This window comes from Cotesia typhae, unplaced genomic scaffold (assembly GCF_013202065.1).
Source record: "Cotesia typhae breed Kobodo isofemale line unplaced genomic scaffold, CoteBio_Ctyphae contig_26, whole genome shotgun sequence".
Taxonomy (NCBI): domain Eukaryota; kingdom Metazoa; phylum Arthropoda; class Insecta; order Hymenoptera; family Braconidae; genus Cotesia; species Cotesia typhae.
The window spans coordinates 2,372,792-2,384,622 of NW_027423732.1; the positions used below are offsets into that span (position 1 = coordinate 2,372,792).

Sequence of the window (11,831 nt, forward strand, 5' to 3'; positions counted from 1 at the left end):
TAATTATGAAAAACGGATTTTGTAATTTTATCTAATGAAAAAACTTTTTGCGGCTGATGGACTTGTACCCGGTACCTCATGGTTGACAGTCTTCTGCGCTACTCACTGGCCTGAGTCACGTTCTTACAAGGTCTATGTTTATTCCGGGTAGATAAATTCACTAGAGGAATCCATACTTCCGATGTGGATTTCCTATACAGGAATCCATGAACCCACAGGTTCCTGGGTGGATTCCTATAGAAATTCATATTTTCTATCTGGATTTTCCATTTAGGAATCCATATATTCACAGGTTCCTATGTAAATTCCCATATAAATTCATGTGGATTTTTTTGATAGGCTGCATTATAGAATTATTACTTAAAACTTTTTGAATGTAACTATTTAAAAAAAAAATGACTTCCACATGACACCAGCAGCGTCATATAGCATCTTATACCCCAAAAAAGTCGTCATATACGTTTCCAATTCCAAACTTTTTCCTCAAAATAGTTAATTAAGACTTCTAAGGTCATCCGGGAGCCGATCCTCAAGCCATGCATCATCACATACAATCATATGCCGACTTTTCGCCCCTCGATGCCCAAATTTCTCAATTATTTCACCCCAAAACTCCTTTCTCCCCTCTATCTCCGTTTTTCCTCCCTGAAACGGTTCTTTTATAAAAAGCCAATCAAGGCGCCGCTTTTAAAATCATTTCGAATTTACCGTAGTGAGGAGAGACGGGTTAAGTGTTTCTCGTTTAAAATTCCAGGAAAAAAGCTCTACATTTTATGCCTCGGGGTTCGTTTTTTATCTTCTCGCCCTCCGGCATTAGCTTAACATACCACCCCCACCCCTTTTCTCCCTCACGCACACAGGCGGGCGAATTGCTGGCTGCTGGATGGTTGGTCCGGGACCACTTTCTATCCACGGTATCGATCTTCCTCTTCCCGCTATACATATATATTTATATATATATATTTATATATAGGCTGATTTGATAACATATATACAGATATATATCGAGAACGTAGAAGCTCGCCACGGGGTTACTGGTGGTGCTAGTAGTGCTCTACTGCTAGTTTTCCTTCTCGTATCGAGTGTACCTGCCAGTAAGCTCGGAGCTTCGGTTCTCGATGCCGTTCTTTACTTTTTTTTCTACCGACTGGCGAGTTGTTTACATTATTACTTACAGATACGGATAATCTCCCAGGTGTTTCAGGTCACTATTTTTCGAGGCTGTTTGTCCGGGCTCTCAAGTTGTCAAGGTCATTTTGGAATATTCATAACATTTATGTGGTAATATTGCTTCGAATTAGTGAGGTAAATTAATTAAGACATTTTACCTGAATTTTGTTGAGAAAATTTTGTGGGGTAGAAAATTTGGATTAATTGATATTCAGAAAAAAAATTTTTTTCAAGACTAAATTCTAGGTACGGAAAAATTGTATCAGAGCTTTTTTTGTAGAGAATCGGATAGGTCCTTTTCAATCTTGCTCGATCTTTAGTGCTTTGCCTAAAACTTGAGTTTGAACGTAAGAAATCGAGGTAGAGAAATTATTGGTGGTATTTCAAAGTTTAGAGTGCAGATTCTGGCGGAAATAGTGAAAAATATTGGAAAATTGATATTTTTTTTTAGACTATTTTATTCTTGAGAAAAAAGCTTTGCTCAATTTTTCTGTAGCTCTTACCATTGAGTCAGAAAATCAAAAAGGAAGAGTTAGATATTAAAGACAATCTAAAAAAGACAATATTATTATTAATATTAAATTTTGAAAATTTTTATAACAATAAAAAAATTTTTGAATGACTATTTTAAATTTATATTATTATTTTGTTAATTCTGTCTAAAGGAATAGAGCTGCAGTAAAATTAAAAAAAAAATTTTTTGAAAATATAATTGTTTAAAAAAAAGTTTCTTACAATTTTTTAGTATTCACAATATATAAGCTAGAATTTTAACTCTAAATCCACAAATCTGTATTTTAAATTCACAGAAAACTTCTATACTTTTATTTTTTACTTTCAAATTCAAATTCTAAAGAAAACAAGAGAGACAGAGCAAAACTCTAGAAGACCTTTCTCGTAGAAAATAAAATTCTCTATAAAAAATCTTCAGTTATGATTTTTTTGTAATTTCAATACTTAACCCAGAAAGTTAAACATTATGAATTTGAATAAACTATTATTTTTAATAAAAACGACATAAATAATAATAATTAAAATGTTTTTAAATGATTAGCTGGCAATATCAACCCGGAAATGGAATCCTTAAAACCGCGATTTCATTACAAAACTTTCATCGATAAAAAAAACTAACGGAAGCAGACGGACGAGATGATGTGGAAGCGAGTGACATTGACAAGGATTTGACATCAAATATATCTGGGTAATAAAATAATATTCCAGATATATTGGAGATCGAAATGCATAGATAAATCTAGGTACAGCAAATCTAAAAGATTTTGTTTACAGATAAAAAGTTCAAAAGTTATCGAGAAATGAAGATCTCGATGATACCAAGATCGCCGGAGACCCCGGACAAAAGGGAGTGTACGTTGGTGTCGTCTAGTGACTCCAAGGGGCCCTTATCTGAAACAAGCACCACCGCGGGCAACAATAACTTTTACAACATCAGTGACGATAAGGATGCTAAGAAGAAGGCCAAGAAAAAGACGCTCTGCGAAGAGACTGTTTATGAGTTTGAAGAAGATGGTCTTACGATGGAACGAGTTGGAAAGTAAGCTTGGAAAAATTTTATTTTATATGTGATCCATATTTCATTAAATGTGAATTACATATTCAATATTTTTCATATCTGACCATATATGATCTTAACTTTATGCATATGGTCCTCATGTGATCATTGTGGTTCATGTATTCTGTATGTGATCATATATGGTTCATATATTCTGTATGTGATCATATATGGTTCATATTTTTTATATGCGATCCTATATAGTTCATATGTTTTATATGTGATCATATATGGTTCATACATTTCGTTTGTGACCATATATGATTCGCATTTTTCGCATGTGATCATATATATGGTTCATATTTTCCGTATATGATCCTATATGGCTCATATATTTCGTATGTAATCATATATTCCGTGTGCGATCGTTTATAGTTCATATATTCCGCATGTGACCATACATAATTAATATCTTCTGTTTGTGATTATATATAATTTATATATTCCGTATGTGATTATATGTTTTATAATTCCACATATGGTTGTTAATAGTTCACATAACTCGTATATGATTATATATGGTCTCAAATTTTTTTCATATGTTTCATATGAAATTATGTAAGAAACATCGACAATTTATATGTGATCATATATGATTAATATGTTCCTTATACGATTATATGTGGTCTTAAATTTTCACATATTTTCTATAAGATCTTCTTTAATTACACATTATTCATATAAAACTATATGAGATCTATATGCTCCATAGCTGGCCATATATGACTCAAAATTTTTAATACTTTTTATGTTACTTAAATGATCATGTATGGTCTTACACTTTCACCGAGTTTCATATATGACCACATATGATGCATGTGTTTCATATATGATCATATATGGTTTAAAAAGTTCTATATTTGACTATATATAGCCTCAATTTTCTTAAACATTTCGTATGACCATATACAGCTTTACGTATTTCGTATCTGATCATATATGACTTTACATTTTCATACATGCTTCATATGTGACCATACATAATTCACATATTTCACATCTGGCCATTCCTATCACCAAAAGCTCCTCCTCCTTCTCCTTCTCTAAGCTACCCCCACTATTAAATACTCATCTCGTTAATTAGATACCTGGAAAGCAACCCTCTGGTAGTGGAAGCTTGGCTGCGGGACAAAGCGTCTAATGAATTAAAAGTTAAGCTTTTGAACACGAGTCTCCTCAAGCAGCAATCAAGCCTGAGTGTCCAGGGGCAGAACTCCCAGGAGAGCCAGCCCAGAAAGAGAAACAGCGTAACTACCGACCTTTTCCAGTCCTGGTTGGCTTCTAATTCGCCCATCAAGCGCTCCAAGAGCCCCAACCGGTAACCAATCATCATCATCATCATCTAGGCTATGAAACTCAACGCTTTATTGGGTTCCAGGTTGCCGATGTCCATGTCCGGGAGACGAGCAGAGCTGACCCAGTTAGAAGAAGGTGACCTCTTCATAGAGCTGATCCGGGACGTGGCCAATGAGTTGGATATCAACGTGCTCTGCCACAAGATTCTCGTCAATGTCGGGCTGCTAACTCATGCAGACAGGGGCAGCCTGTTCCTAGCTAAGGGCCCGCAGGACGAGCGATACCTGGTCGCGAAGCTGTTCGATGTGACCCAGGACACCGAGCTGGAGGACGCGATCCAAAAGGCCAACTCAGAGGAGATCAGGATCCCCTTCGGGGTTGGGATTGCCGGGTACGTCGCCCAGACCAAGGAGATCATCAACATCAAAGACGCGTACAGCGACCCCAGATTCAACAGCAAAATCGACTTAAGGACCGGGTACAAGACCACGCTGATCCTGTCGATGCCCATCTGCAACTACGAGGGCGATGTCATTGGAGTCGCTCAGATCATCAACAAGACCAATGGCAGCAAAGAGTTCACCGACCGCGATATTGAGGTCTTTAAGAGATACTTGACCTTCTGCGGAATCGGGATCCAGAATGCTCAGCTGTTTGAACTGTCTGTGCTGGAGTACCGGAGAAACCAGATTTTGCTGAACCTAGCTAGGAGCATCTTCGAGGAACAGAATAATTTGGAGTGTCTGGTGACTAAAATTATGACGGAAGCCAAGGAGTTGCTCAAGTGTGAAAGGTGCTTGGTGTACTTGCTCGATTTGGACTGTGGTGAAGCTGGACATTTGGAGAAGATTGTAGAGAGGCCGGGGAAGTCTGTTCAAGAGGACCGCAAACCGCTTTCCAGAAGGGAGGTGAGGAATTTTTTGGCTGTTTGGAAGGTAGTTGAAGGAAACAATGACTGACCTTGTTGGACCTTTATAGGGTTTACCTGATTTAACCTTATCAACCTCAATAAGGTGCCACATGACTAAAGACAACGATACTTGACCTTGTTGAACCTTAAAAAGCTTTTATGTGACTTAAATTAACAATAGTTGACCTTATTGGGCCTTAAAAATAGATTACGTACTTTGATCTTGGTAATTTTTTATCTTACTGATCTTGATAAGGTCTTCCTTGATTGGATTTAAATAAGGATTGACCTGCATTAGGTTTCACATGACTGCACCCAAACATTAAGTGACCTAATTAAACCTTGATAAGGTTGACCTCATTTGGACAATAATTGACCTTATTCATCATAAGTAAGGTTTTGTTTGACTGAATCTAAGCAATAATTGATCTAACTGGACCTTAAGACGGTTTGACCTGACAAAAATCAACAATAAACCCTATGGAACTTTATTAAGGTTTCATTTGATTGAAGTTAACAATTTTTAACCTTACTCGACCTTAATAAGGTTTCACTTAGCTAAATTTACACAATAGTTGACCTTATCGACCTTATAAAGGTCTCATCTGAATAAAATTAACAATGTTTGACCTTACCGGACTTTAGAAGGTTTATCTGACTTAATCTAATCACGGTTAATGTTTGACTTATTTTAAAGTACTACGGTCTTATTTGACTAAGCCTGAATAATCTTTGACTTAACTGGACCTTAAAAGAGTTACACTCGACAAAAGTCGATAATATTCAACCTTCTGAAGCCTTCCAAAGGTTTCACCTAATTGAACGTAATCAATAGTTGACCTTACTGGACCTTAACAAGGTTCGAACCTAAATAAATTGTAATTAGACTCAGGTCAATCAAATAGTTGACCTAACGAAACCTTAATAAGGTTTCATATGATTGAACCTAATCGATAGATGACCTTACTGGACCTTAATAAGATTTGACCTGACTTAACCTACACAAAAGTTAACCTCATTGAACCTAATCAGGTTCAATTGACCTTACAAGGATTTAAGCCCTTAAAAAATTCTAATAACAACCCAATTGAGTTTCTAATAAATCTTTTGACCTTCCAGAGCAACAACATTGACATGGAGGACATTTTGTCTCGGCAAGCGTTGGCGTCAGACGGAAGCTCAAAGTTTACGATGGTCTTCGAGATGGAAAATGGCGTCCAGGAAGCTCGAGTCAGCAGGCCTAGTGTAAGCGAGCTCGCGAGTCCTTTAGGCAGGATCGCGAGATACGTCGCGAGCACGGGTCAGATTCTGAATATAGGTGACGCTGCGATCTGGCTGAGAAAGGGCGTTATCGACAAGAGCAAAGAGCCAATCAAAAGCATATTGTGCATGCCGATCGTCAACGGACAACGAAGTGTCATCGGCGTAGCTCAGTTGATAAATAAGGTCAGTATTATTGTGTTGACAAAGTCAAAGGTTAAAATGACCTTACGTTGAACGTAATTTTGTCCTTGACTTTTTCAGGACAACGGAAGCTCGTTTACCGATAGCGACGTCTCTATATTCGAGGCCTTTGCGATTTTTTGCGGATTGGGGATCCACAATACCCAGATGTACGAATCAGCGTGCAAGCTGATGGCCAAACAAAAGGTCGCCCTTGAGTGTCTGAGCTACCATGCTACCGCGAGTAACGAAGACGCCCTTAAGCTCACGACTGATCCCATTCCCTCGGCCGAGCAGTTCAACCTTTACAGTTTTACCTTCATTGATTTTGACCTTAGTGATGAGGACACCTGTAGAGCCACCGTTAGGATGTTCAAGGCTTGTGACCTTATCCAGAGGTTTCATATTCCTTACGATGTGCTCTGCAGATGGGTTCTTAGTGTTAAGAAAAATTATAGGTGCGTTGCTTTGGGACCTTATAGCGCTTGAGGTTGACCTTATGTCCTTTAAAGTTAACCTCATAGCCCTCAAAATTAAACGATAGTCATAACTTTGTATAATGGATCATTTGTGTTATGAACAATCATTAAAGTTCAACTAGGAAGACCTTATTCTTGATCTCACGGCCCTTATGGTTGACCTTATGGCCCTTAAGGTCAACCGTCGAGGTCTCAAGAGTTCATATTGTAGATTTTTTTACTAAATATTTCAAGGTCAACTTGGAAGCTCTTATGATCGACCTTTGGCCCTCAAGGTCGACTTTAAAGGTCATAAGGTCAACCTTTAAGGTCCTTAACTTCACAAGTTAATATTAAATTTGAAATCCTATCATTGATCATGGGCCCTTTAAATCGACCTTATGAACTTGATTGACTTTACAACCCTTAAAATTGACCTTTTAGATCTTATGAAATCTTAGGATAGAAAATTGTTTGATTAATAGTAATTTAAGGTCAACTTCAAGCCCTTGTTGTTGACCTTTGGTCCTTAAGGTTAACTTGATGACCTTGAAGTTGACCTAAAGACCCTTAACTTTTTCTGATAAAATAATTTTTCAGGCCTGTAAAATACCACAATTGGCGACACGCATTAAACGTGGCCCAAACGATGTTCGCAATGTTAAAAACGGGAAAAATGGAACAATTCATGACCGACCTAGAGATCTTGGGTCTTCTGGTGGCCTGTCTGTGCCACGATCTGGACCACCGAGGAACAAACAACGCCTTCCAGACAAAAACCGAGTCGCCGTTAGCGATCCTCTACTCCACGAGCACCATGGAGCACCACCACTTTGATCAATGCGTGATGATCCTTAACTCCGACAGCAACAACATCTTCCAGACCTTGTCAATGGAGGATTACCGACGCGTCATGAAGGTCGTCGAGAGCGCAATTCTTTCTACAGACTTGGCCGTGTACTTCAAGAAAAAAAACAAATTCATGGAGTTGATCGACGACGGAGAATTCGACTGGCAAAGCGAGGAGAAAAAAAGAGCGTAAGCATCAATGTTAATTCTGAACTCTTTTTTTCTAATGGTAATGACAATATCGCAATTTTAATAAGATCTAAGTACTCAGCGTAAAATTACGCAAAAAATGAGTACCCACAAGCTTAAGTTTTGAATTGTCAAGTTAAGTACGAATGAAGTACAAGTAGCGTACTTCACTTGCGTAATTCACGAGACAATTTCGAACCTAGCCATGTGGATACTTATTTTACGCAGAATTTTCTCCTCTTTCGAAATTTCTACTTGCCAAGGTTGATTTTTTAAATCCTACCGAAATATTTCGGTAAAATCATTCACAGCTTCATTTTTCAGTACTCTGCGGAATGATGATGACAGCCTGCGACGTGAGCGCGATAGCCAAGCCATGGGACGTCCAGCATCGAGTAGCAAAGCTGGTGGCCGATGAATTTTTCGACCAGGGCGACCTGGAGAAGCTTCAGCTGAACCAGCAGCCAGTCGCGATGATGGACCGCGAACGCCGCGACGAACTTCCGCAGATGCAAGTCGGGTTCATCGACGTGATCTGCCTGCCCTTGTACAAGGTCCTCTCAGAGACCTTCCCGTGGATCATGCCTCTCTACGAGGGCACCACCGAGAACCGGAAGAACTGGCAGGATTTAGCAGAGAAAGTCGAGATGGGGCTCACGTGGATCGATCGCGACACTATCGAGGAACCCGTCGAGGAGTTTGTATCCCAGGAGCCGAAAGACATCGAATTTACAGTAACTACACTCAACTGCACGACTGCGACTCCTGGAACTGCCAAGGAGTTCCCTAAGACCGCTCTTGGAAGGTTCGCGTCGCTCCGGAAGGGCGGAAGGTCACTCGGGAAGGGAGTCAGACATCGACTCAGCAAGTCTCTTTATACCAGAAATAATTCGGAAGATACTGGCAAGGTCAAGGTTATGCTTCCTGACCGGAAGAGCAATAAGAACAAACTCTGCTTGCTTATTTGACGGCTCACTAACTCTAGTGCTCTTGAAAGTATACCGGAATAGTGAGCTTCTTGGACGATAAAAATTTTTTATGGAAGAGAGGATTGGATTTTTGAAATCCGGAGGAAATTACGCGGAGATTGAGTACCCGCATGACTAGGTTCGGTGATGGTGAAGGTAATTGGTGTTAACAATTGGAAAAATTGGAGTTAATAATTGGTGGTTTAACGTTGGACTTATTGATTACAATTGAGCTTATGTTGGGACAATTATTGTGAACTATGAGAATGATTTTTGTTAATAGTTTAAATAATTGGTGTTAACAATTTAAATTGTAACAATTATTTACAATTGAGACAACGTTGAATAATTAAGACAATTATTGTAAACAATTAAGATAATTGTTTTTGACAGTTAAATAAATTGGTGTTAAAAATTAGAAAAGTTACAAGAAACTGTAAAAATTGATAACAATTAAACCAATGGTGAATAATTGGGATAGTTGTAAGCAATTGGACCAATTACTGTCTACTGTTGAGATAATTGTTGAAAATAATTGGAGTAATTACTCTACATTAGAGTAATAAAAAATTTTTTCAATAATTAGAACAATTAATGTAAACAATTAGGAGAATTGTTGTCCATTGTCAAGACAATTGGAACAGGTACTAAAAATTGGTGAAATTATTAACAATTGGGGCTATCGTGAGTAATTTGTCTAATTGTTAACAATTGGAATAGTTACTTTCGATTATTGGCATAATTGTGGTGAACAATTAGAACAATTGGTGTTAAAAATTGAAATAATTATGAAAATTGGTGTAATTTTCGACAATTAGGTCTCAATTTGATAATTCAATTAATTATTGAAAATTATGACAGTTGGTATCTACAATTAGAAGTGCAATTGTTTACAATTGGGATAATTATTGTCAACAATTAGAATAATTGGTGCTAAAAATCGAGTTACACGTTATGATTTAGATAATTGCGATAAATTGGAAAGTGATTCTCAACAATTGGAAAAAATTGTTATTTAAATTAAACAAAATAAGCAATTTTCAAGATAACGGCAATTAATTGAAATATTAAATATTAACAATGGCATAATTGTTCCAATTGTTGAAAACAATTAGACAAGTTGTCAAAATCGAAAAAAGTCATGTGGGTAGTCATTTTACGCGTCTTTTTATGTAGATCAACGTAATAGTTATTTTTTGAGCAAAAAAAATTTTTAATTTAATTTTTTGAAAACTAAATAATTTTTTTTAGAAATAAGAATTTGGAGACTATAAAAGTGAGATTTTGTCTTTTCTTGTGATTTAATTTAACGAAATCAAAATGTCCAGTGTAAATGAAATAAAAAAATTATAAACGAGTCAATTTAGACTTTTTATAATCGTGAAAATTCTTTCACGCTGAAATATATAGAATAAATAAATAAATAATAAAACAATGAAAAGATTTTTAGTCTTTTGATAATAATTAGACAAATAACTTATACTTAAAGTGTAATAAATGTAAGTAATGATAAATAGTACTGCATGTTATAAGGTTAAGATAATATATGAAATAAGGTGAATTTTAACAATAAAAATTTATGGAAATTGAGAATTTTTTGTTTTTATTTCTCCTAGTACCTGTAAGTTATAATTTATGACCATAAAAAATATCCCGGGAAAAAATTATAATTACATATGTCACTATATAAAGTTATAAATGAATTTGAGTTCTGTATAATTTGACATAACTCATATACAGTAATTCATACTATTGTATAATTATATGAGCTTATCAATATAACTTAAGAGGGTCCTTTCGCTATCAATGTTAAATAAAAAATATTAGATTATGCATAAAATTAATTTTTATCTAATAGTTAAAGCCCTTATTGATCGACGAGTGAAGTTTAATTTATTCTTGACCGTGCAAATTTTTGAATAAAAATTTCTAAAAATGTCAGTATTTTTTCCGAGTCTTACGAGAAAGTCAGACCTTAACAACTTTCTCGAATTATGGTATTGGCTACCGATTAGACGGGGTAAAAAAAAAAACTCAAATTAAGGTTTCGAAATATTTAGGTTTTATTTTAGCAGGGATGGCCTTCAGGGTCAACGTTGACAATCAAAAAAGGTGTGCTCGGCAGAGTCAGCAACTCCTAGACCGTACATACGGTAAGGATCGCTTCGGATCCCCATACGATGTAAGTAGGCATTGAACTGTCCATAACCAGCAAGGAACTGGTGTGAGATAGTAGTCTACCTCCCCCCAGTCCCTCAGTACTCAGTCATAGATCTGCCCAATGAGCCTATAAGTCCAACGGCTCGTCTCCCCAATTTCCCAGCGCTTTTGCCAGAGCGCAAAGGTCTCCTCACGTTCGCGGGTTTTCACGTCTTTCAAAGGTCCTTCGCCAGCCCGTCGAGCATCCCAGATTCGTCTCCTCTTAAAACCCAATAGGTCGATTGGAATCACACCTGAGATGACCAACAAAGCTGCCTCTGAGACCGTTCGATAGGCGCAGGCTATCCTCAGCGCACCTCTCCGTTGTACCGATACCAGTTGCCTCCGATATTTGTCTACTTTGAGTGCCTCTTCTCATATCTCTATTCCGTAGAGCTAGCGACACCCATGAGAGCTCGTCGGCAGCTGCTCTTTAGTCCTCTGACATTCGGCATAAGCCGGGAAAGATTTGCTACCGTCGCTGATGCCTTGGTGGCCGCACTGACAATCTGTTCTCGAAATGTTAATTTCGAGTTGATCGTCACTCCAAGGTATTTCAAAGCCCTCCGATTCTCGATGTGTTGACCCACAGCAAGAATCTGGAAAGGACACGGAAACCACCTCTAAACTGTAAGAGCCACAATCTCCGTCTTCGTAGTGGCCAACATTAAACCATGCTCTTTAAGCTATGCATTGATTGAGATTGCAACAAGCCGCACTGTATAAATTTCCTTAGTCCTATATAATTATACATAATCCAATATATCTCAAAAAAATTA

General features: G+C 37.3%; 1 protein-coding gene across 2 annotated transcripts; it reads left to right on the top strand.

Annotated features, from left to right (window-relative positions):
- Positions 1 to 1,169: 1,169 nt before the first annotated feature.
- Positions 1,170 to 10,398, top strand: Pde6 (phosphodiesterase 6). 2 transcript variants are annotated; one of them, XM_074239824.1, is made up of 9 exons: positions 1,170 to 1,305; positions 2,225 to 2,371; positions 2,458 to 2,722; positions 3,825 to 4,058; positions 4,119 to 4,944; positions 6,066 to 6,392; positions 6,471 to 6,847; positions 7,448 to 7,883; positions 8,197 to 10,398. In XM_074239824.1, exons 3-9 carry the CDS (start codon positions 2,484 to 2,486, stop codon positions 8,851 to 8,853), a joined length of 3,096 nt encoding a protein of 1,031 aa, XP_074095925.1. In that variant the 5' UTR covers positions 1,170 to 1,305; positions 2,225 to 2,371; positions 2,458 to 2,483; the 3' UTR covers positions 8,854 to 10,398. The 2 variants fall into 2 exon arrangements, with proteins under 2 accessions (XP_074095925.1, XP_074095924.1); XM_074239823.1 differs by having other exon boundaries at positions 7,448 to 7,885; positions 8,210 to 8,442.
- Positions 10,399 to 11,831: the final 1,433 nt, after the last annotated feature.